The sequence below is a fragment of the Acanthopagrus latus genome, chromosome 6, assembly GCF_904848185.1.
Source record: "Acanthopagrus latus isolate v.2019 chromosome 6, fAcaLat1.1, whole genome shotgun sequence".
Taxonomy (NCBI): Eukaryota; Metazoa; Chordata; class Actinopteri; order Spariformes; family Sparidae; genus Acanthopagrus; species Acanthopagrus latus.
Window position 1 is genome coordinate 23,022,493 of NC_051044.1, and position 26,155 is coordinate 23,048,647.

The window sequence follows — 26,155 nt, forward strand, 5'->3', positions numbered from 1 at the left end:
CTCCTCCCTGGCCCAGAATCCTCCACTCATCTCGGCTCAGAATGCGCGCTCAGGCCCCACATTGTGCCCCGTTTCTATGAGGGCGCATCGCAATCGATTCCGAGCGTTTTGTCGGGGGAGAAAGGCAACACGTGTCACGGAGGAGGTCGCTCGGTACCGCTCGACCACCGGCGCCACGCCACACACACCGCCGCCCCCCTTGTCCTGGCAGAGCCCAGAACTGCCAAGCAACAAGAGGGAAACAAGAGGCGGAGCCAGAGCGGGGAGTACAGTGAGCCTAATTTGTCAGGAGGGCCGTTGTCAAGGCAGCACTGCCTCTGTTGTCCATTATTATTGGAGGGGACTGTCCGATGGGGGACGGCTGATAGCCGAGCAGGGAGCCAGTTAGTCACAGTGAGAGATGACCGCACCGGGGCCAAAGGAGGGTGTGCTCGTGGAGCTCCTGCACGGATCAGCATGCTAACAGCAGGTTTGGAGTCATGAGGCCTGTCAGAGTGGCGGAGCCCTTTGGCTCGTCTGACCTCTCATTAAAACCGCTGACCTTTACATACAGAGGAGGACAGGTAATGTAAAGGGACGGCTGTACCAAGCTGTTTGCGTCATTTCACTTCCTGTTGACACAGTGAAACAAGCTGGGATACATTCAGCACTAACCACAAAATTAAATGTGTAATAATTACATATGAGGAATGTAAATATCACACATCTGTCAATAATGGAGACAAAGGGGTTAAAGCATGTCGCGCAGTTACCCAACGACTGAAAAGTTGATTTTCTTCACAGGAAACTTTTTGTGTTAATAGCTCAGGAGCACATGTGCGTCCTGGGTCATACAGTAAAAATGGCCCAGTCAGCATATATCAGCGTGTTAGTAGTGTGTAGTTAATGGCTCCACGTGGCAAAGTCATGGCTCACTGTGGACGGCAGTGCTGACCTGTGGAGAAGCACAACACTGAAGATTTGTGGCCATCATTACAGGTCAGAGAGGCTGCTGATGTCAACAATTTTCACATAGACAGACAGACAGACAGACAGACAAATGTAACAGATAGATAGATAGATAGATAGATAGATAGATAGATAGATAGATAGATAGATAGATAGATAGATAGATAGATAGATAGATAGATAGATAGATAGATAGATAGATAGCTGATCTATAACATTTCAAGCTATTTCCAAGTTGAAAAACATCCCCGAAAAATGTTAAACATTTATAAGCACAGCGAAATGCCATGTTCTGTTTTGACGGTTAAACTCCACAGCCGATAGCCAGGAGCTGAGTTAAAGTAAAGTCTGCCTTAAATGTTTCATCAACATTTGGCCTTTTGTTTTCTATAAAGAAAGGCTAAACAGCTCGCACTGGCTTTTCTTCTCGCTCTTGCTTGCCTCTTGCCTATGTTCATTGCCCCAGTGTACCGTTCTTACAGAGGATGAAAAAAAAAGTCCTTTTTTGACAAATGCTCCTTGGAGAGGTAAATATTTTCTGTTTTTCAAGGCTGTTGCATCAGCTAAGCATTATTGTGCTTTGTGGTAAATTTTTAAAAAGTTGATGCTTTAGGCCTCTTCAATCTTTTAGCTATGCTTAATACCACTTCCAAGCCCCCCTGCTTCAAACACCGGTGGCCGGTTCTGGTGATGGGGAATGCAATAGCTTTGAAATGCTGGAAAGTCTTACATGTCCTTTTAGAGTTTTACCTCTGTTCTACTGCTGATTTCATTCTTAATAACAGAGCTTCCTGGGCTGGGAGTGCCCTGCATTTTTTAATGATTTAAAAAAAATGTCTTTAAAGTGGCACTGTATTTCAGGATCTGGTTAGAGAATAATGAATTTAATGAAATTTAATATAGTCGGGGAGTTTCCCACATGCTGTGTCCATAACACACCCTGCTAAAGTCCCCTCAGTGAACTACATGTGATTTCAGCCTCTTTTTTATTAAAATCCACATACTTACACGTACCATTTTGTTCCATTTCTGGATCTCTTATCTGTGGTGTGCAATTACACGGGCACCGTGCTCTTTGTGTAGTTGTTCAGTGTAAAAGGCTTAAGCACTTTTTCCTTTGTTCACCAGTCAAAAGGTTATGAATCAACTCTGTGTGTGAACTTTGAAACCGGTGTGTTTTTTTGCCTTTTGGATTACATTCAAACTGCTGGCTGCTTTTATCGTGCTTTGCACAGTCCGAAGGCTTTATGATGGAATATGATACAATATATGCACCACAATATCTGTATGTGTGCAGTATACACGTGTGTATACATTTTCTCAGCATATTTGCAGTGTGTTTATCCCTACATGTACATGTGTTGTGGATGCGCGTGTGTGTGTGTGTGTGTGTGTGTGTGTGTGTGTGTGTGTGTGTGTGTGTGTGTGTGTGTGTGAAAGTGAGATCATGCTGCATATAAGTAGAACTGCATGTGCCAATTATCATTCCCAGCTAAATCAGTACTTTACTGCAACTTTTAATGTTTAAAGGTGCATTATGTAGGTTTTGGGGGGAGAAAGTTTGATCAGGAAGACTAAAATAAATAAACTCTCTCCTGACTGAATAAACTAAATAAACAAACTGACCTTGAAGGACAACACAGTTTCTTACTCTGATTATGTGGCGGCCCCTGCCACACTTCTAGCCTCAAACAGTGTTCTGGGACCTTATTTTTCTTCATTTATGGAAAAAATACATATTTCTGAGTTCGTATTATTGTCTCATTATTATTTTGAATATTAAAATCAGTAAGTCTGAATTTCTCCCCCAGAATTACATTGTTCCCCGTTTATGTATTTATGTCTCAGGCCTGAACCTGACTCGAACCCTCAGTGTGCACATGAGAACTGTGTCTGGCTGCAGCTCTCTCCTGCAGAGCCCTTCCACGAGGAAATAGCAGCATGACACAGCAGCAATATGAAAAAAAAAAAAAAACAGACCCGACGTTTGTCACATCCAACTGAGGCAGAGTCCCATTAATGCACATCAAGCACGCCTTCATTCTCGTCGCGTATTCTGCCCCAAATGTATTGAATTTTTTTCTAGCGCCGTCTTCTATTTCATGGGTTTTTTTTCTGTTTACAGAATTTCTTCACACTGCTCTCAAGGTCAAGTTATGTTTTTACATCACAGAAAAAAGGGGAATCATTGTTCTTACTTTGCAAACAGACACGTGTACTTCCAATTGCCTTCTTAGCTCGCGCACAATTGGCTCATATGCACCAAACAAATCATTCGGCTCTGGAGATTTATGGTTCATAGAAAGTTGAATTGATGTTTATTCTCAACCAAATTGCCAAACGTAACTCGAAGTGGCGTATCTGGGTCTGCCTGCTGGGATACTCCAGAGCAGGGATTACACGAGCCGTGTACTATTTGTCCCAGACAGAGAGCACGTCGAAGACTGTCGAGCATGTGTGACTTGTCGGGGGCCAGACGCACATTTAGCCTCCTCTGTATGCATGCGTACAACCAACCCCCCCCCCATGCTGCGCGATGACTGCCAGCTTTGAGTGTCCCTGATTCAATTCGCTTTCTTCCCATCTCCCTTCATGCCTATTTCATGGCCCCCAATTAAAAATGCACCACGTTGACTTGTAAAAGGAAGGTGGGAATGGAGGTTAGGGCTTTTCAAAGATCTCTCTCAATTATTCAGGTCCAAGTTTGATTCAGAAAATGGAGGAGGATTAATAAGTCATGCAGAAGTTTTTCGAAGGGGTTCGGGTACCGAGTGGAATGCATGGCGCTCTGATGAAAGTAGCGCAGGCATCAACCAAAAGTGAAATGTTTGTTGTCAATTAGGCCTGACAAGTTTTGACTCCGGGAGTCAGCAATCCTGCATTTACACTACAACTCCTCTCAAAACAGATGGAGGATGAATATCTGAAGTTGGTAACTCGGCTCGGAGAAGCTTTGTTAGTGTTCCATTTTGAATTTATGAAATATATTTAGCTGGCACAGTTCAGGATGACATAAGGCAGCGGATCAGCTTTGAATTTGTGTTTGTCTCCCGGTACCCACTGGGTCCATATCATTCCATTTTCATTACACCAGAAACCGCGCAGAGCCATGCCTTTTGCTATCAGATATTACCATTCAAATCATATTGGCATCACATTGAGGAAAAGTACATCAAGGCTTTATCCTATCCTGCTGGTTGGAGAGCAGATAGACCAAAACATATCGCTGCAGAGGGAGATGGTGCAAGAGTGCGTAAAACGACAAGGAGCTCAAGACAGAGAAGGAGAGGGGGAGAGGGAAGGAGAATTAGAGAGATGTTGAAACAGGGATGATGTAAGAGAATGCGTGAAAAGAGGCGAGGGAGATCCGTGGAGGAGAGTTCGGGTGGGGGGTTGCACACAAAGACAGACGAAGAATATCAAGAGGCAGTGCGATACACAAGAAAGGGAGCAGAGATTGTAAAGAGAGAGGTGCGGACTAAAAATGGAGGCACAGAGAGACTGTTCAATGACAGGCAATGGACTGAGCCAACAAGAAAAAAAAAAAAAGGGAGAGGAAAAGGGAAGAGGGCTGACGAGAAAAAGACTGAAAAGCAGGAAAGGAAAGCAGCAGACAGACAGACAGACAGACAGAGAGAGAGAAGTAGAAAGAGTGAGGGAGTCCCAGAGACAGATGTCGCCCTCGCTGGCCCCGGCAGATTGATAGCTTCTGGCCCAGTTCCATGCCAGGCTTTGACCCCTCTGTCCTCTGCTGTAATTTATAGGCTGCGTTTTGCCAGATTTAAGCACTACTCGGTGGTCATCATGGCTCAAGAAGGGAGAATGACCTTCTCGAGATGGGAGCAGAATTAGACCCCCGCAGCTCCCAAACACCCCGGGGGTAAATTAGCAAGTGCTCTCATAATAGAGGGATCTCTGACAACATGTTAATGGGGCAGGTTGTACTTAAGACCTGTCAGGCTTGTGTTTGTTCAGGCGTACGTTAACGCCGCCACATTCTCCTTGTATTGCAGTGTGTTAACTTGCGTAATATTTCAACTTTTGTTCATCTGGTGCTTGCAAGAATTGATGAGCGCGCATCATGTGTAAAATGGCTCCTCGCTACGAATCAATAGAGTCGCACCACCGTCGACACACAGCAGCCGGCAGGTCGAATGTCTTTGACACAGTTCTGGTGAAAATAGAGCTCCAGATTCTGGACTCAAGTCGGGACGAACTATTGCTGCTCTGAAGTGATCTCAGTGCTCCCAGTAACTTGTATAAAAGTTCCCGGATTTTTCATCACAAGAACCGTGATCTTTCATTCAAATTAAAGTAGCAGAACCACAGCGTGAAAATACTTTGCTGTAAAAAGTAAAAAGTCATTCTTTTGCAAAAGTATTAGCGTGAAAATTAACTTACAATCTCAGAACAATGTGCTGGACTATCATTAGTTATGCACTGAAGAAGCATGCTGCAGCTGGTAAAGATGAGTTTGAGCTCAAACACAGATGACTCAGCCCGGAAGTGCAAGCTCGCCTGTCATATGATGCACAGTATGCGTGTAATAAGCGAAATCCCCACTCCTCCAGACAAATGCGTTTAAAGCCTCCCTTATGTATTTCTCTACAACATTAAATATTCATGACTAAATAAGCGGGAAAGTGTCTCAAGTGTGGACAAAACCTCCTTGGTTGTTATTTATTCAGAGTTTGGTCTGGAAGAGCTACAGAAATCAATCTAATTTTCACTGAATTAGTTCAAAAATGAGATGTAATGACTGTGGCTGCATGCACTGAACTTAACTCTGTGGTGAGCACTTTTGATGAGATTTATACAGCATCGCCTTGAGTTTTCTTTTCCAAATCAATCTTTTCTTCTATGCATCGCACCTCATTTTTATAATCTTCAGAAGTTGATTTAACGAATTGAGATTTGATTTTGACAAACGAGAATATAAATAAATGTTATTATTAGACAGACAGATTTAGTGCTTTTCAGTGTCCCAATTAAAGAGTAGCTTTACTCCAGCGTTTTGTTTTAGTCCTTTCACGCGCTGATTAAAACACCTCACATTGTCGGCACCGTTTTGTTCTCCTTCATTCCGTGGGCTGGCCCGGTTGCTTATTGAATGATTAGCTGCTGCTTTCATAAATCAGGCACTAATTTTGTGCAGATTGCAGCCACAGATTGTATTATTAAAAAAAAAAAAAAAAAAAAAAAAAAAAAGCACGGCATAAGTTTGCACTGTAATTTCTTGCAAAGTAAATACGGCCCTGTGTGCATCCGGAGCGTACCCTTTAGACTAACTTGGCTGGCTGGCCCTTGGGCTCAGCTGGGTTTGTGCTTGGCCATTCAGAGCGTTACCTCAATGCACAAATCAGCCCAGGGAATGATCTGGACAGAAAGCCTTCAGCAAATTATTACAGATTTGCAATTTAATGGCTTCTGAGGTCTCTCCCAGCCCCACACAGGTTCCCAACGAGACAGAGCCTATTAGTTTGGTCCTTTAATCACAGAACAGGAGATGGGAATCCTGGCCAAACCTATACATACCCCGCTTCACTTGGCGTGGAATGATTTCATGGGGTTTATAGATAGAGACAGAGAGGCCTGTGCACACGCGCAGGCGTGTGCATGAGTGTGTGAGCGCTGGCTGGTTGATAAGCTTTGCTTTCCCCAGAGCAACAGCAGTGTGTGTGTGTGTGTGTGTGTGTGTGTGTGTGTGTGTGTGTGTGTGTGTGTGTGTGTGTGTGTGTGTGTGTGTGTGTGTGTGCTTTCCTCTATGGATCGTTTATCAATACCATGAGGACTCACTGGGCAGTTGCAATTAATTTGGTATCAGCTGGACCCAAAGCTAACAAAAGTCCACGTCATAAACAAAAACACAGAATTGTTTTCCGACTTCATGTTGCAAAATGATTTCCATTAAGCGCGGCCCTCGATTTGAATAAAACATGAGAATGTTTGCGTCTGCAACGTACAACTCGTGAAATGATCCCGTCAAACTAATTGAACTGGCAAGTTTCTTTTCAAAAGTTCTACTTGTAGAAATATCAGTTTGTGTTCAGTCAGTAAACTTTGAGCTGTAAAACATGTCCGCACATGAACCTGTAAATAACAAATCCTTCGCTTGTGACTCGCTGCATATTCTGCAAATTAATCTGTACTTGGGTTTCAAACCCTGAGCTCTTAAGGTCAAAGCCAATATAGATCTAAAGCGTTAAGACACTCAGACAGAATGTATCTTCCATAATGACATTACTTTTGTGGTACTATTTGGAGCAGACAGGCAACTGGCTCTTCACGGTGTGTTTCAGCAAAATCTTTTCCCATAGCTATAGTTGCCCTGATTAATGTGCCATCAATGCAAAATGTAAAAACTATCACTCCAATCTGCCTTTCAATGTCCCAATTTGTCCAAGAGGAAGCCAAGCTTTCTAAACGAGCTGGATAAAAGTGACTGCCAAAGGGGGATGAATATATATAATTATCTGTGGCTGGAGCGCCAACAAAGGGACTTTGAAAATCAACTTTGTGCGCCAGAGGCTTCATTAGTCCGACGACAACAAAATGTCCCCTCAAACTTGCAGTTGGAAAGACACAGGTATCTGCAAAAAGCCATTTAAAGCATGCCGTCGCACAGCCTTCCGCAGCCCCGGCCGCTATCTGTTTGGGATTAGAAGCCACTTAATGCGCTAATGTTAATATGCTAATGTGTTGATGTTATGTTTGAATTACTAGGTGACTTAAGGAATGGCTGGCTGCTGTTTTGTTGGTCGTACGCATTGACACGTTGGGAAGGACGGATAACCATGTTTACTCTGCATATGGAAATCCCTGGATGTCTTTCATCTGTCCTTCCTATAGCGACTAGTGGTCCATGTTAGCTTTGCAAACATCTTAATTGTGTTAAATGGAGGAAAAAGGGGGGAAGATTAAAAGCCATTAATGTGTGTTGCGTGCGAGGGTGTGCTATTCCCGGGACGGTGCTTTTGTTCACTTTGGCAAAGCAGACGAGAGAGTTTCACCTTGAAACTCAATGCACACCAGGAAAAATTGTCATTGTGTCTAACCTAAAACGCTGCTGTCTCCCGCCCTCGTCCGTTCTATGCACTGTCAGACTTGCTTTGCTCGTCTTTGCATTTCTTTCTTGTGACCGCCATCCCTCTTACTCTCTTTGTGCGTCTCTCCCCATTTTCTCACTTTCTATCTCTCTCCTGCCTTTTCCCTTTGTAGCACTGTTTCCCTCCGCCGCGCTCTTTCTCTCTCTCCCTCTCCCTCTCTCTCTCTCTCTCTCTCTGTCTGTCTGTCTAAGCGTCAGATAAGCTCACTGGGGGAGACTTTAGAGGACTCTCCATCTGTGTATAAATAGCTCTGGATGAATTATTGAGGGACCTGGGGTTGCTAATAATCCCGCAGGACCCATCTGACAATGACACAGAAGATGGAGGGAAAACAATTACGCAGGCTTTCTCCTTCAGAAGAGTGGGAATGGGGGTGGGGGGGCTCGGCGGCCTCTGGGAGCCTCCTTGCGGGGCCCAACATCTTGGCTAATAAACCCAATTAAGTCTCCGGAATCAATCGGAGCCCCGGGGGCGTCCTCTCTCTTCCTTCCCCGGACGGCGTGCAACAACAGGAAGTGTAATGATTCATGTTCCCCCTTCTGCGTTTGGATCGTCCTCTCATCTCCATCTTGCAGGTTGGCAAGGCGGACGGGACAGGACAGGATGTCCGCCGAGGCAGGATAATAGGACAGGGAGAGGAAAGGAGAGGAGAGGCGAGTGGAGTGGAAAGGAGAGGTGCACAGAGGAATATTAATGGGAGTGTTTATCCTGTAAGTGTTTTACCGAGGGGACGAGACATGGGACCACTCCCATGACAGAATTAAAGCACTTTGTCTTCTTAGTGATACATGATTCATCCGTAGATGGTTTTGTGATTAATCGGCTTTGCACGGTCCCTGCCTGACTGTTGACACAACATGCTCCTTCCTATCTATCTATCTATCTATCTATCTATCTATCTATCTATCTATCTATCTATCTATCTATCTATCTATCTATCTATCTGTCTGTCTGTTACATTTGACTGGCTACAATGGGTGAAATTGTTGACTTTTCCAGTGTACAGAACCACCTGAAATCAGCAAATGAAGGTTTCCATCCAGCGTTGGTGCAGTTTTTCACCTGTTTTTCATGAAATCATCAAAAGGGAAATGCAAATGAACGCGAGCTCCGACCATTAATGCTATCAGTATTAGGAGTTCACGCGGTGCTAATTCTGCATCACCAATCAATCATCGCAGCAGTGGTGAGATCATTAAATGAGGAGGACAGAACTTTCTAAGAAATGTGGTATTTCTGTTTGTTTCACGTGTAAATGAAAGGAGGGTAACACATGAACACTGAGTCCAGGCCACGGACGTTTAACAAAGACTTCATCAGGTCAGACTGTTTGAAAACTGGAAAAAACAAAACCCGTATTGACACTTCCAGCACGCCAACAGGCTGACAAGGCCCCATGACGGCAGGTGTGGTTAATGATCCAAATCACCCAACAGTCATATCTCAAAACGTCACACATCTTGTTTGTAAGTGTTAGATCACGTTCAGCATCTCGTAGATCAAGATTTGAATTAGTAACGTTCACAAAGAGAGGGAAGACGAGGTCTCAAAGTCACGTGCTTACCAGTATATTAACATATAACTTTTTTTTTAATATAACTTTTTTGTTTTCATCAAATTGCAAAAAGGAATTAACATGTCTAATGTAAAATAATATTAAAAACCTTCTACTGTGGTTAGCCATATCATGTTTTTTTTTTTTTTAAGGATTCTTTAATTTTAATGATGGAAACGTATTGTGTTTTTACAAGACGGTTGTTTTATTACAGACTATTACCGTTTGCATTATGTGTGCATTATGCTTCAGGCGAGGTTAAGATCCTGCTTGAAACACTTGGGCCAAGGTTCGATAAAACTTAGGATCAATATAAACACAAAACTTAGTTGGAGGCTTGTAACGTGGCGTGAATGAGAGCCAGGTGATCTACATGCCCAACCCACATCCACATCCACACCCTTACTTGCCACCTCAGGGTGCCCTACTGATGAATACTGGCATTTATCGTGAGGAGCAGAATCCTCTGATATGGACGGAGTTCCGTGGGACACTTGAGCTGTTATATCCTGTCTTTTAAAATCCTGCTGTACTCGAGAGCCACCCGAATCACTGAAGAGTTGAAGGAAGACATCCAGACTCATAGTGCTGTGTCTTCGGCTGTTCAGAGGAGAGTCTTAGTGTCCCATGATGGTCTAAACAGAGTTTCAGAGCTTTTTCCACTCTGCCATGTACAAAGTTCCCAAATGATAGACTGAACAGTTGTGAATTTGTTGTGAGGCAAAAAACTAATGCTAAGAAGAAAGAAGTCTGCCTGTAATCGGTCGTGCGTTGTCGCAAACAAGTCGGCATCAATATATTTCAGCGTGTCAGAGCTGGTACGTAACCGTGCAGACTTTTGGTTCATCTCAGGAGTCATTACGTTTAATAATTCATATAGTGAAAAGCTAAATTTGGGTGTCCCAAACATTTCCTGACAAAATGGCTGAGGTGGGATGAGAGCGGGGCGATTCGTCTGCCTGGATATTGGGGACAGCTCTAGCCATTCAGTGTGTGTGTGCATTTGTGTGTGTGTGTTCAAGTATTATTGATGCTATATGTGATGTGAGTGTTTTACTTTGTGGCGTGAGAGCTCAAGGGTCACATGCGGGCACAGCCTATGTGTATGGGCGTAAATGTGTGTGTGTCTTCCATCCCGATCCCTCAAGGGAGGGAGTCGGGGTGGGTGAGGGAGGTGGTTTGGGGGTGGGTGGGGGAGTGGGGGTCAGCGGGTGGTGTGTGTGGGGGGGCGACGCTGTCCTAATGATGCATTTTCTACACCATTGATTCAGTGGCTCTGCTCTCCAGTAAATCCTTCACATGCAACACATTAAAGCTGGCCCTTTTTCCTCCTTCGCCAATCGATTAGCACAGCTTAGAGACGGCCACTCTGGGAAGCGGGGCGAGAGATGGGACCTGTTATCTTCAGGGACTCACACACACACACGCGCGCGCGCGCACACACACAGACACATTTGAAGGTGTTCACTCATTCTTGCACATTCCTCCCCGTCATAATCTACGGAGGGGCCGCGATGCGAAAGTTCATCAAAGTGTGTGAGAAAATGTCTCGTTTGCATGCTGTTAATACCTGTAATCTCTGGATTACAGCGTGCATTTTAATACGGAGGTTGTCTGCATCCGACTCTCATGGTTGTTCAGTTTTGTTTGTTTTTGTGGTTTTTTTCTTCCCTCTCTGTAGCCTCCTAAAGGCACTGCTGGATGTGTAATCATTAAGCTTTCAGTTAAATATGCCGCAGCAATCAGCGGCTCTCTAAGCTCTTAGTGTCATAATTCATTTGATTTTTTTTTTTTTTTATTCCCACACTAGTTGCCCAGTGCAACTTCTTAGCAAGTTAGTTATTCGCCAAATTTTTCACCGTTGTTCCTGAAAGTAACATTTGAAACCCCTCAGAGCACATTAATTTGGCATGATGATATAACAGTTATACAGAAAATGCCCAGTTATAAAAATTTATTTGACACCTCCCCCGGTCAGTCAGAACTCGCCCAGGATGCAATATAATAACTTTTATTTGACGATCTTCATATCCTCGTCTCGGAGAGTAATTCAGTTACATCCAGAGCCGCCATTGTTCTAAATTACCATGTCCTGCACTTAGAACGGGAAATAAATGCAGCAGATGTACAGTCGCGCTGTCCCTTTGAGTTTCATCACCTGGTTATTAACTTTTGCTCCGTCCTTTTCTTGCTCTCCCGTTCCCTCAGTGACATGTTTCTGTTTTACAGATTATTCTCGCTCCCCCCGAAGAGGAAGACTAACGTATCTGCGTATAGCCGCCTATAGAGAGAGCTGGGACTGCTATTACACTCCATTATAAATGAATTCACCTCCTCTTTCATAAGTCTGCCCCGTAGTTCTGCCTCACTCCGCTGAAATAATATCATACTTAAGACCAGCATTCATTAGTCCACCGAAACAGCTCCTGAATTTTTAAGGCCTGTTTTACACAGTGAAAACAAAAAAAAAAGAAAAAAGCTTGATGTGGTCTCCGAACAGTAATTGAAGTTTTTTTTCCCTGTGTTCACAGCACAGAGTACAGTACTGTTCTCTGGGCTCATATTGTGGGCTTCAAAGTGCTTTTTTATTTAATCAGGGTTTACAGCTGCCAATTAAAGATTTTAAGATGATACGGGGAGAAAGTTGGAGTGTTCCTAGAGACCTTGGCTGTGTCCCCTAAAATAGCCTCTATCTCCTTTCTCTTTTTTCCATTGTGAGTAATGATCTGAAAGGTCAGCAAAGGTGAAGGGGATATGAGCGACTGCTGCTCACTTTATTGAATTACTGTTCCTCGCAGGAACCCAAAGTGAGGGGGGCTTGTCTGGGTGTCTCACTTTGATACCAGATTCAGAGGGAGATATGAGGCTTCGGCCAGTCTCCAGATTTATTTAACAAAGAACATTTCAATATAAGAGTATGGCAGTTTAAAGGGACAATTCAGCCCACAATCAGATATATGTGTTTGACCTCTTATCTGTGGAGGTATTTATCCATCTGGATTGTTTTGGGGCGAGTTGTTGAGCTGTGGAGATGTTTTCTCGTACATATTGGAACAAGAAAAACTCAAAGAAAACAACAGCAACGTGTCATTCTAGAAGTCATGACCAGGTTACTCGAGATAATCCACAGACCTCGTTGTGTATCATATCACATAGGAACTGTTTTCTTTCTACTGGACAACATGTCACCCATAGACAATAGGCTACCATTAGTGTTTAAGTCCACTCTTGAGTTTTTCAAACGTAATTATTCTCTGTTTTGAGCATGTGTTGAACATGTGGGGAAAAAACCTAGAGGACAGACGCAGAGATCATGCTCTCAATAGCTGTGTCTATTTTACTTTCAAATCGAGTTCAGTGAATTGCAACGCGCAACTTTTCTCATTTCATTTGATGGAGATTCTGAACCAGACACAGACTGAATAGCCACAATCACATGGCTCACACTGAGTGCCCCAGTTTACAACAGTACAAGGGCAGCCATATCATTCTTGAATCAGAGGCTCTCTCTTAATACGACATTTATTAGTATTCCTCTGCTGCACTGAGTGGTACTCATTGTCACCATATGACTAAAAGACCAAGGCTTTATATGCTATTTCTCTGAACACAATAAGTCAAGAATTTTCGTCTTTACTCTGACCCATTTCAAGAGTGAACTGAAGAGTGTTATCTAAGCCTTAGCACTCACAAAAAAATCCAGTCAGAGCGTTCTTGTCTTAAGGTCAATCTTTTAAAAAGGAGGGAAAAAAAACATTCTTCTGTTTATTGAGTAAAGGCTGTCCTTGGTCAACCCTTTCAGGCGGAGATAAGTGCTAACAGAGCCGAGGTGGGGGGGAGACGCGGAGATTTCTATTGACTGACTGAAATTGGACAGCCTCAAACAAAGTTTCATGCCAAAGTTTTTCGAGGCAGAGTTCCAGGGCTATGCAGCGTGGAGTTTCAGCTGTGCCGTGGATAAAGCTTTTTAATGCTATTGACTCTTTTTAGGCTCTTACCAAGACGTTCTGAAATATTTAAATGATCACTGGGAGTTTCTCCCCGTCTGTGCTTGGGAATAAAAGGATAGAGTGCGAGGAGGGAACTTTTTATGTCAGCCTTTTACAATCCCTGAATTAATAGGCGCAAGATAATTAGAGAATTCTGTGCAATAACATTGTCCCCAAGCTGTCTAGTCTTGGGTGGCGTCAGGCATTGCATGCTGGTAAGAAGTAATTCATGTGTCCGGTAACGCTGCAAAGCACTAATTCAGGGAAGTATTAGTAGTTTTTTTTTTTTTTCTTTTTTCTTTTTAGCACATTTATAATTAGCTTCGAGGGAGAATTTCAAGATTGGAGTGTTCAAAGATACCACTGAGGTCACAGAGGTCATGGCTTGGTGATTGTTTTGCGGAGTTTGGGGGTTTTATTGGCCTCAGGAGTGTACGTAACAATATAATTACACACATAATACACTCAGTGGGACTAGATTTCTTTAAATCTGATTGTCTTAATGCAAGAACTAATCTTAAATATGATTAAAGGATTTAGGCCAACTCAGTCACCAGAATGAATATTGGCAATGTACGTTTGCAAAACCATTGTTCTTTAGGATTCAATTTTCCAATTTTGTTCATGTTTGGGAAAAAACGGACCCGTTTCTTTGCCACAAACACATCTGGAGACGTCCCAAGGTCTCGTTAACAGCATCAGTTGTTTAACACTTACAAATGTTGAAATCCAAACTGTTGAAATACAGCCTTCTCGCCTGTAACTCCACCACTGTCCCCTCCACCTCCCAACATGACTGTCAGGTCATGAAAATGTAATGTGACTGTGATATGACACGTTCTGTTAAAATATTAATCCAGCACGAAGACTGTGACATGTACAGATTTGAATGCATCTGTGGTTTACTGCTGGCATTTTATCCCGGCATCTGGTCCAGATAAAACACAACACTGGCAGCTATGATAAACATGTTCATATTAATAATGGACAGCAAGACTTCATGTATGTGAAAGGGGTCGCTTGTAGTGACAAACTCACGGAGAATTATCCCCCATATCTGCAGTTTCAGCATTTAAGCATCTTAGCCAGCATTATTTGGTCTTTAACTTGCATTTCACTCTCACTGTGTCACAAGTGGCATTTTAATAGACAGATAAAAAATATATATATATATTTAAAAACCCACTGTACACTGTCGTCGCAGCACCAATGGCTGGCAATCAAAGTTAGAAACTTGCTAGAGCATTTAGCCACCCCTGAATCCAATAGTTCCCTAAGGAGTTGGAGCTAAAAGGAGAGGGAGAATTGGAGTTCAATTCATCAGGTGAGAAAAAGGACTCCAAATGAACGACTGCTCCGTGTCTGCCGGATCTGTACATTGCCGACTATTTGCTAACGTGCTAGCCTTATCAACTTTAAAGCCATAGCGTGAATGGATCTAATAAGTGAAATCTGGATACGATGTAAGGGGTGGAGCGCCGTTCATTCTATGAGAGCAGCTCAGTGGCGCATGAAGCCAGAAAAATTTGACTTCCTTGGGTGTAAATCTACCCAGATCTTCTGCATTGCATTCGCATCATGTGGTGGAGTGTGCACATCACTGACTGCCGAGTGCTAACTTCGGGTTTAGCCTTCCGCTGGTTTGACTGGGAGTTGTGGTGTTCAAGAAAATCTGTTCAGCGTTTTTCAGCGGCTTCTAGCAGAACGTAAGCAGCATTTTTGGACCAGTGTGCATTATGTGAAGTGGTAATTACACAGCTTGACCACTATGTCAGATCGGCCCGGGGTTGCTGTTCGCCATTGTTGTGTGTGTGTGTGGGCTGTTAAAAAAAAAAAGAAAAGAAAAAGTTACATTAGGTTTGAAAAGAAAAGGGAACCAGAAAATGCTGCAAAAACCCTGACTCACACCCGACAAAGGATAAAATATCATCAAGAATCACTTGGCAAAATAGCACAATTGATTTTCAGTGAAAATGCTTCATAACACTTCAGAAACTACTTTAGCCATCACAGCGCAAGTCAGTAGAGATAAACATGCTGGATTACTCAGGTTTTCCAATATGTGGACCCTAAGAGGATGACATTGCATGTAAACAGTATGTGTAGTTTCCCTACAGTGGGAAAGTACTTCCATCAAAGACAGCTCAATCAAGTCAAAGTTTCCCACAGTTAACAAGGTCAAAGCTCCATGTGGTCCAACACAGCTGTCGTTTAAATGAGGCCTGGTGACAGTTGGTGGATTTCACCACTGAAGTTTGTGTCTTTTCTTCTTCCCCCACCAGTAAGTATTCATAGTCTCCACCATTCCCTGGCTGCTTTCTTTCATCTTCTCTCTTTTTCTTCCCCATATTCCTCTCCCCTCTCTGTCTCTCACTCTCTTCCTGTTTCTCTCTCTCTCTCGGTGGGTGTGTGTCCCTTTAGGGTGTCTGCAGCGGTTGAGATAAGAAGCGAGTGTAGGACACAGGGGGATGGTGTTCACAGAAGCTAGGTGATCTTATCTACTCTCTCTCTCTCTCTCTCCCTCTCTCACCGAGCATCCCTCGCTGTTCTGCTCTCCCTCTCTGCTGTTCTCCTCCCCCCTCTTTCTTTTTGCTCCCGTGCCCTTCTTCCTCTGTCTCTCCCCCCGTCTCCCTCTCTCTTTCTCTCTCCCTCCCTCTCCCTCTCCCTCTCTCTGTCTCTCATCTCCTCTCGTCTCATGCACACACATTCTCTCAGATCCCCTCTGCGCTGCTGTTGATTTGAATTTGAAGTGATGGGAAACCAAATTGGCAGCATTGACAGCAGAAACAAACAGCTTATCTCTCTCTCCTGGGCCAATATGGGTCTTAGTCAGATACTAGAGCCGCTGCCAGCATCTGACTTGTGACAATGATGATAAATTGAACGTTTGTTGACTGTCACTTTTCGCGTGTGTGTGTGTGTGTGTGTGTGACCATGTTAGCATCTATGCATGCTCGCCTGCTCCCTCCATACGTGTGTGAATACACTCAGCGCTGGAACGTAGCTGAATAGAAGTACTGTACTTGTGCACAATTTCACCGCATATCAGAGGACAGTATTTTCCTTTTACTCCACTACATGCAGTATGCAATATTTGCCCAGGTACTATACTATGACACACTATCCTGCACAACGAACTATATCATTTAAAGGAAGTTATAAGGAAATGAAACACAGGCAATGTTATAAATTAGTGTGAGGCTGATCTTTTTTTCAGTTACTATCCTATGGTCGTATGCATTTACTGAATTAATGCAGCATATTCGGCTGTCACGATATCATATTTTTACCACATGCTTGTCATGGCCTACAGAATTCAAAGAAACAACATAACCGCGATGTCTACGTACTACCAGTCAAATACAGCTTCAGCATTGTTATTGTTTGTCTTGTCACTTTTTTGGCGTATCAGTTACACAAGTCATGACTAGCCTACAAACACATCAAGGAAATTCTTCCATTCTGTTATTGCACTGGCAACCTGTGTTGTCATGATAAAATGAAAATGATTAAAGAAGCAACATAATCATAACAGTGTGATCATAAGAGTATTATTAACCTGATCAACTTAATCAGTTTAATTTTTAAATATCTTGGTTACCGTCAATAAAGGTATCCTGCGACAGTAGTGTAGAATTGACAAGAAATGTGGGGGAAAAGGGGAGTTTGGGAGGGAAAAGGGAACCTGGTGGACTCGAACACGTGACGTTGCAGGAGCGTGGTCACCAGCGCAAACCCTGTCGTCATGTGCTGTATTTTAGAGTGAAGAAAACTGAGATAGCAAATGAGCAGAGACGTCAGAATAACCAGAAGCAACCAATGAATAGTTGGAACGTCCAGCTTCCGCCACTCCAACAGGTGGAGAATGTAGCTGTGACGAAAAATACCAACGGAAGAAACTCCTCAACATGGACAATTTCTGGATCACTGTGTTGAATGGAAAAAAAACACTTTTACGCGATTAACATAATAATGTGAAAAGACCCACACATTGAGAACATGAGGTGTGTTTATAAGAACTCATTTTTTAATGTGAGAAGATTTATAGCTGACTGGATGGAGTTCCCTTTTTCTCAAGTGTAGGAAGTGCTACGTTTGGATTGTGCGCGGTGGTCGGGGTGGACGGAGTCCGTAATAAACAAAGACCACAAACTCAACCAAGTGCTGCGAGTGCCTGAGCACAACCAGAAGTATTTGGGAGTTTTTTTACGCTACCGTACAGTTGGATACTGTACAGAAACAGAGTGGACATTGTAGAAGAACAAATGAAAGACACTGACCAACTCTATCAATACATTAACAATTAACATTTTGTAATTCGGCGAATACGCAAACCAACAATATAACCTTGTAAGGTAATTAAAAAAAAATAATCAGGTAGCATTATTGTATGTTTCTTGTTGTAACACAAAAACACAATATACACCGGTGCTATACCACCGGATATTTGCACTGCTGGATCTAAATACCGGATGCCTGCACTCCATACATGCAAGGTTGAGTGTCAGGCGTGTGAATCAGAGTCTCGTGTGCGCTTCCTGTGGGACAGCGTCAGCATGTAGCGTTAACATGACGGGCCCCGGAGAGGACGGGGAGGTAGCCAAGCTGTCAGCGGCCAGCTCCCACTCGGCCTAATGAGAGAGAGACCCGTTAATTAAAAACACCAACAGGCGGAGCTCCCCTGTGTCCCGCCATCAGGACGACCTGGGGGTTAAAGACACGGAGCCGAGAGGATGGGAGGCCTCGCTGCTCCTACATACAGAACATGGCGCCGCACTCGACGATAAATAGCCCCCAGTATGCAAAAAAGGACAAAAGCAAAGCAGGACTGGGAAGAGCTATAAGAGGAGTGTGCCTGCTTTAAACTGCACCGTGTTTGTGTGTTTTTTTGGGTGGGGAGGGGTCTGTGATAATCGCCTGCTCAGCCCTTGATGTTCCTGGAACAAACTGTGGTTCTTTTGTCTCTCTGTGCTCATGTTAGTTGCATGGCAGCGGGGAACAGTTTGTCAGTGTCTGCATGGAGACTTCTGTGATCTAAAAAAAAATGAAAGAAAAAAAAATTTGCCAAAACAAAGCGCATTAACATTTTGGGGGGTTTTTGCCGCTGTAATGTCTACCTCGTTGGACACTTAAAAAAAAACCTCTTTTTTTGAATGTCTGCTAATATTATCGTTGCACAGACGCAAAGAACAGTCGTCCCTGGTGGATGATCACTTTTTTCTCTTTCTCTGAATTTATTTAAATTCAATTAAAAAATGATTCCTCCTTTTTTATTTTTCGTTCAGTAGAAAAAACCCGGCGCAAGCTGGCAAAACAAGTGCGTGTACAGTGTGAGGAACATTTGCCTATTGTGCAATTGTCTCTGTAAGTGTTTTATTAAACTGTCAAACACATGAATCATTAGCCTTGATCTGCAGATTGACAGTTTGTCAGCTCTCTGACAGTGGCGCGCGCCTCGCTGTCAACAGGGGGTGGCGAGGGAACGGCGTACACGTTCCCCGCGGCTCCTTCGTCTTCCTCTTCCCTGCCTCCTGCGTCTCCATCTTCCTTCCACCCCCACATGTCAGCCCAGGTGCTAACAAAACCGAGGATTGTGGGTAGTCTTGGAACATATGGAGCAGAGAGACGGAGAAATGAAGGGTGGAGGGAGGGAGGCAAGGGGTGGGGTGGGTGAGAGAGAGAAAGAGAGAGAGAGAAGCTGTCAGGGAAATGTCTATCCCTGTCACAGCAGCCAGAAGAGTGCGATGGACGAATGGATAACTGCTATTTCAGACTGCCAGGGAGCGAGCTCAGTCAGATTTGATGTGTTTTGCGGGCAGAATGGCTCCTCACGCAACAGAATGCACAAATCGCCACTTCTGCGGAGCCGCAGCTCTTCGCCTCACTTTCATGTCTTCCTTTGCATGCGTCTGGATTGTGTACACAGGAACGCTCCGTTTGTTCAGTCGCTGGAATACTGTTCACTGTGCACAAACACACACACACACACACACACACACACACACACACACACACACACACACACACACACACAGGCAAATTCCCAGTGCGGCCATGTAGACAGAGTTTCAGAGCTATAGCTGCAGGCTCACTCTGTGTATGCGAGTGAGTGTGTGCGTGTGTGTGTGTGTGTGCGTGTGTGTGTGTGTACGTGTTGTTTTTGGCAATTTGCTGGCGATTGGTGCAGCCCCCTCCCATGGCTGCCGTCTCCATCTCTGTCCCCCAGTTCACATAACATAATTATCTCTCTGTCTTTCTCTCTCTCGCTGTATTTCAGGCTGTGCCTTCCTCACCTACTGTGCCAGAGAGTCGGCCCTGAAAGCCCAGAATGCATTGCACGAGCAGAAGACCCTGCCAGGGGTAAGTCGTACACGAGGAACGCCATGTCGACCCAGAAGCTAAATCTTACATAAAAACGTCTTGGATTCCTCTCCGGCACAAACGCAGATGCTCATTTCTAGCATATAATGCCATATATTCATATCAAATCAAAGGGGACGGACTGCCTCTGCCATGCTTGTCATGTACTGTTTATCACTGGCTGTGCACCAGACATGAGCACAGCCCTTCTTTCCCTTAAATATCCGTCTTCTTCTTCCTCTGCCCCCCCCCCAAAACCCACCCACCCCACCGCCTCTCTTTCACTGCCTCCCTCTCTCTTCACTTTGACAGTCACACACACAAACCCATAGGGAGAAACCACACACAGCATCGCATCATAGGCATACTATTTATAGTCCTTCCTTCAGTTTGTGTAAATGAGTGTGTGCCTCTGCGTTCACGTGTGTGGGCAAGTGTGTGTGTGTGTGTGTGTGTGTGAGAGAGAGAGAGAGAGAGAGAGAGAGAGAGAGAGCGAGAGTGAGATAGACAGACAGAGGAAGAGGGATGAAAAGCGGGTGAGCGGGTGGATGTAGGCTATTTGTACATGTGTGTGTGCGCTCCGCATTACGCACCCGGACTGGCAACGACAACACGAGCGAGCGTCATGAATGTGCATCACGACGCCACATCTCCGCGACAGATGTTCACATGCCGGGGATGTTACCACTCACATGCACGATGCAGCTGGAAGCAACGCGTGTCCCGTTTTTTTTTTTGTTTTTTTTTTTTTTACAGCTCGTCTCCCATTCACACATGCTGGAACGAGAGGTTTTTTGACACTGTCATAGAGAAGAGGGAGAAAATTCAATTGTTAGCGTGTGTGTGTGTGTGTGGGATTATGTGCTTTGTGAGCATTTTTCTTTAGTGTATACATGATTTCATGATTATAGATATGTGAATGTGAATGTGTGTGTGAGCGTGTGTGCACGTACCCGCCCGCGCATGCGTGCGTGTGTGTGCGCGTCGGGAAGTTTTGATGCGTCTCTGTCAGGCCTGGCTCGGTTTGCTCTGTTCGTTTTTAATGACGCCTCCAGGGAAGCTGACAGTCGCCGTGTTGAGCGCACAGCCTTTGATGTGAGTGATTATGACATCACAGACGTGCAGCCGAGAAGAGCGGAGGAGTGGGGATCCGTGCTCTCAGTTTTTCCTTTTTTTTTTTTTTTTTTCTTCTTTCACTTCCCAGTGGCATATTATTCAGAAAGAAAGAGGGAGGGAGAGACAGAGACATACAGAGAGAGAGAGAGAGAGAGAGAGAGAGAGAGAGGGAGAGAGTAGGAGAGATTAAATATTTGGCCAAAACCAGAATGCGATTTTCGTGTTCACACAAAAATGTACTGCCGATTGATGTTTTTTTGCCTTTGTTGCTATTGTTTGACACGGACCAGAAGATACCGGAGCAAAAACAACCTTTCTTTTTCTTGTTTTTTTTTTTATTTTTATTTTTTTAAATTTATTTATTTATTTTTTTAAGGATTCCGTCCCAACATCTTTAAGGGAAAGAGGCTGCATTTGGCTCCGCACGCTACGTAGATTAACAGCAAATAAATTTAATCAGTCACTTCCAATCAACGTTGTTTAAGAAGGAAATGCTAATTAGCGATGCCTTTGCCAAAGGAGGACAGTCTCAGGTTTGCATTTGATCGATGGTGAGCGTTAAGTAAACAGAGGTAATGCCACAGGACAGACCTAGATGCTCAACAAACCCTGAAGCAGAGCGTTCGCACAGGCAGACCAGGAGTGTCTGTCTTTTGTTGCTGGTGGAGGCAAAGCCAGCAAAACAGAATAAATGAGTTCATTAGAAACAGAGCGAGGACTTGGCCCTGAGAAAAGCAGTGGGACGTTTTATGGCACACAAGTACACCCTCTTTCCTCCTCTTTTTTTTGTCTTTTCCCATCCACCTTTCTTCTCCCCCTTCCTTCAATCCTCTATCAATCCCCCACTCACAGGCCAACACAAGCAAAACCCTGCAAATGAAATCCCTTTTTTCCCCCCCTTAAAGCCTCTTTCCCCTTCACTTCACGTCCTGATGCGCTTTTTATCGTCAAAGTTGCTCCCCAACCCTTACATGTAAAAAGTTTTCTGCTGCGGTCTTTTCTCTCTCTCTCTCTCTCTCGCTGCCAGGTGAGCCGAGAGGAGAGGGGATTTGGCTTCCTGGTGGAAATGCCCTGTAAGCATGGCTGTAGGCTGTTAGTGTAGCTCAGACAAAGTACTGAGGGCTGGCTTGTGTGCGTGCGTGTTTGTGTGTGTGTGTACGTGCATGCGTGTGTGTGCAACTGAGCCCGTGCAGTGTCAGGAGAGACTTTGGGTAAACAAGCGGCAAGCAAACGCACTGATGTTAAAGTGACACTGACATTGAACGGCTCGTGATGGATGACAAATTGTTTTCACATCCCTCGTTCCATCGCGATGCTACAAACTACGACTACACGAGACTACGCTGACGGAGAATACGCTTCTGCCGGCATAATTAAATCAACTCTACTGACATGGAAACCAGTGTTACTGCATCGATTGAGGATATTCGGAAAAAAAAATTTTGAATGACAAAAAAAAAACTCTCTGGTTCATTGAAGACACCTCCCATCGCAGGCCCAGAGGGGCCAAATGCTGACATGGGGCCACAAAGTCAGCCTCGATATGGAGAGACTGTTGTTAATGACGGCTTTCAAAGGATTCAGAAAAAAAGTGTCAATATCCAAAGTGTTTCCTGCTCCAGATCTCAATCCAAGTTTATCCACTAATCCACTTTAATCGTGAGTTTCTGCCAATCAGATCTGATGTTTATTTTATTTGGGTACTTTCTTCAAGGTTATACAGCAGGACAGTGCATACGTGAGTTACAATGAGCCTCCATTCCCTATATTATTTTGAATATGTCCCATATAGGGATGTCAGTTTCATTTAAAGGGTAAAATGGAGGCAAAATAAGAGGCGCGGACATGTGCCGGACGGAGACGTGGCGATTGAGGTGCACACTAGTCTTATGTGCATTTCCACACTTGGTTCCATTGCTGTGCCAGCACTGGACTGCATCTCATGTATGTTACAGGTAGTTATAACTTCTTGTCAGAGCTAACACTAACTTGCTTGCCCCAGCTAACTTGACTTTTAGCTCACCGTTCTTCTTCTAAAAGTGCTTTTCCAGGCGTTTAATCGCAGTAGCACTTGATCGTGCTGGAGCTTGAGGTAACGTCACTGAAATAACTCCTCTCCTCCAGCACGCTGATTGGCAGCCTATACTGTCTCTCCACCAACCGGCGCGCTTATTTCCCCCCTCCAGCTAGCATCAATGTGATCCTCTAGCATCCGGTAGTACTGTAGAGTAGCATCACACATTTTAACTTAAATATGACTTTGTTGCCTTTCCGGGGGAAATGTTCCCACACTGAGCTTATTTTAGCGCGCTGCACTTTTTACCTCAGACAGTTGAGTCTGTATGCAAATTAATCTAATATGTTTCGGCAGGAATCTTTGGAAGGATTTAGACAGCTCCTTTATATCTCCGGCATGAACAAAATACCGACGTTCAGGTGAAGTTTAAAAACAAACTGCTGCACCTTCGGAGTTATAGTAAACCTACAAAAAGTTACCAAAAAGAAGAAAAACTACCAGAAGTGACATGGGTGTCCTCTCCTGGAAACACACAGGTGAACAACACAGTCAATGCAATGCAAGTTGGAAGCAGTAAAGACATTTTGATGCCTAATTTGAAGCAAGTAAATAGGAGGTTTTTTTGTTTTTTTTTCTGGAGATAGTGGCATGAGACAGGCCTAAAATGGGGCGCGTCCCAAACGCCGGGCCCTGGCTGCCATATTTTGTGATCTCGCGCTCCAGTTTCAGACTCGTACTACAGCAGGAGGCATTAAAAAGCCTCTATTGATTCTGGCAAAAGTCCTCACAAGTGGGAGGATGTGTTGCTGTGTGCGCACGTGCGTGCGGTTGCGCGTGTACGTGTGGGTCACAGGGTGGAGTTGCAGAGCTCGAGCTAGTGCAGCGCGCGTACAAACCACAGGGTGCAAATACCCACCAGCAAAGCCTCCCTCACACGTATAAATACTCACTCAAAATATATATATATATATATATTTTATAAATAACAAAAGGTATCTGGCATCTGCTCAGACGCGCTGTCAGATGTACAGTATAGGCCTCGGCACTATCACATGCCCCCGCACGGTGCACGAAAAGGAGCATGCACTCCTGAATACTTAACACCGTGTTCCGAGTTAGGATGTGATACACAGAAATACACACTGGCACGCACAGGTACAAAACACACCGCTGATACTCCAAACCCCGTCTCCTGTAACGGCAATACAACACTCCTCGTAAACACTTCCATTCAACAACATGATACTCTGATAGTCATAGAAAAAAGAGAGAGAGAGAGAGAAAGAGAGAGAGAGGGAGAGAAACAGGGAGAAAGTATAAAGAGAGAGAGAGAGGCAGAGAGAATTATGGCGTCGATTGACTCGCACTGTAATAGTGAGCCAGATGAGAAAATATAGAACACTGTGAATCAATGCGTCATTTCAGAGCGCTCTCGCACACACACGCACACACACACGCACACTAACACACACATACATAATGGAGCATACACACAGAGTTTTCAGCCCAGGGGCAAACAAACAACAGAAAAGACGGAAAAGCAAATGAATAGCAGAGGGGAGGACGGAGGAAGGGGTTGATGATGGCAGGTTGGAGAGTGTGGGTGGATGGAGGGAGTGGGAGGAGAGGTATAGTCGAGGTGCCTCCATAAGGACTGATTTGTGTCTGTTTCTTTTTTCGCAAACCCCCCCACCACCACCACCACCACCACCACCACCGCCCCCTCTCAGTTGAGATAATGCCAGGGCAAGAAATCCATGGCATTGATTGGCTCCCGCGACCCAGTTTCATGGCAGCTTTTTCTCAATAAGTCGCCCCTCATTGGTCGATAACTGCCAGGCTCCCCAGGTGAAGTAGGTGAAGGGGTGTTTGGAGGGGGCGGGGGAGGTTGTTGATGGTGCTCGGTTATGATTTGTTTCCACTAAGTGTTGCACAAGTACAGTATTCCACTCCTTCTTGTAGATTTAGATTAGTGGTGCAGTGTGCAGGAGGCATAGCTGCACGTCCACATGAATAATGCCGAGGGCCCCGGAGCTAAAACATCCCCTCCCTCTCCCCAAGCCATCACCTCATCAACCATCCTAATCACCCTTATCCTAAAGAAAACCATTTGCCACATAACACCCTCCAATTAATGAATCCACGGTCATTGACAGTATGCCGGAATGATGCACTAGCAAGTTCTAGACCCGAACGGCACCAGCACGCAGCATCAATAGGGAAACATTCCTCAAAAAAACCCCACATATTTTGTCAACTAAATGATCTAATGAGCAACTTATCACAGTGCAACAACAGAAAGAGAGAACAGCAGGCACTGGCAGGAGGAGTCAGCATCCAGTGTCCAAACCCGAGCAAAGCTTTTAAGTGGGGCGGTATGCAGCCTGAGTCTGGCAGGTCGTGAGCCTGCAATGAAAATTCAAACGAGTCTTCGCAACCAGACAGAAAGACGTCCTGAAAAAAAAATGGCATCTGAAATAAATTAAATCCAGTTCGTCGATCAACTCATCATAGCTGATTGATTTTCTTGTGTTTTTCTTCTCACAGCCGAGAGAGAAGTTTTATTTGATGACACTATGTGACCTTGTCTGCACAACTTTTGGTCTAAGGCTGTATTTTGCTGTTGAGCGACGCCACTTAGTTTAATTTATTGCCACAGCACGCAGTGACATTTGAGAAAGTACTGTGATTCCAACTACGTGGCAACAGTTGGTGAAAGGGCTTTTCCTGTTTCAACGTGACGATGACAATGTGGAAGAACTTCACTAGTCTGAACATGGCCGTGAGCTTACTGCCATCCAACACCTTTGGGATGAGTCGGAAACAAAGTGTAAATCCACTGTGACATCACCCATTGTCCGTGAGCTACCGTTATAAAAAGCCATATAAGTATGGCATTAGGGTCATCTTTGAAGCCAGACGTGATCATATTTAGTGAGGGGACGAAGCTTGGGAGTATATCCTAATTGGATCTAACTGAGAAGCCACTACTGTGGCAGTGACTTAGTTTGCCCTGCTTTATTGTCTATTTTAATCTAAATGGGACCAACATTTACAAAGTGAA

The 26,155-nt window shown here is 44.4% G+C and overlaps 1 protein-coding gene across 5 annotated transcripts in view; it reads left to right on the forward strand.

The window, feature by feature from the left end:
* Nucleotides 1-26,155, forward strand: part of celf4 (CUGBP, Elav-like family member 4) — a 93,633-nt gene that overhangs the window by 5,394 nt on the left and 62,084 nt on the right. For all 5 annotated transcript variants that reach the window (XM_037100094.1, XM_037100098.1, XM_037100095.1 and 2 more), the window contains exon 2: nucleotides 19,876-19,958. In XM_037100094.1, the coding sequence (XP_036955989.1) occupies nucleotides 19,876-19,958 (83 nt within the window). The remainder of the gene's footprint in view (nucleotides 1-19,875; nucleotides 19,959-26,155) is intronic.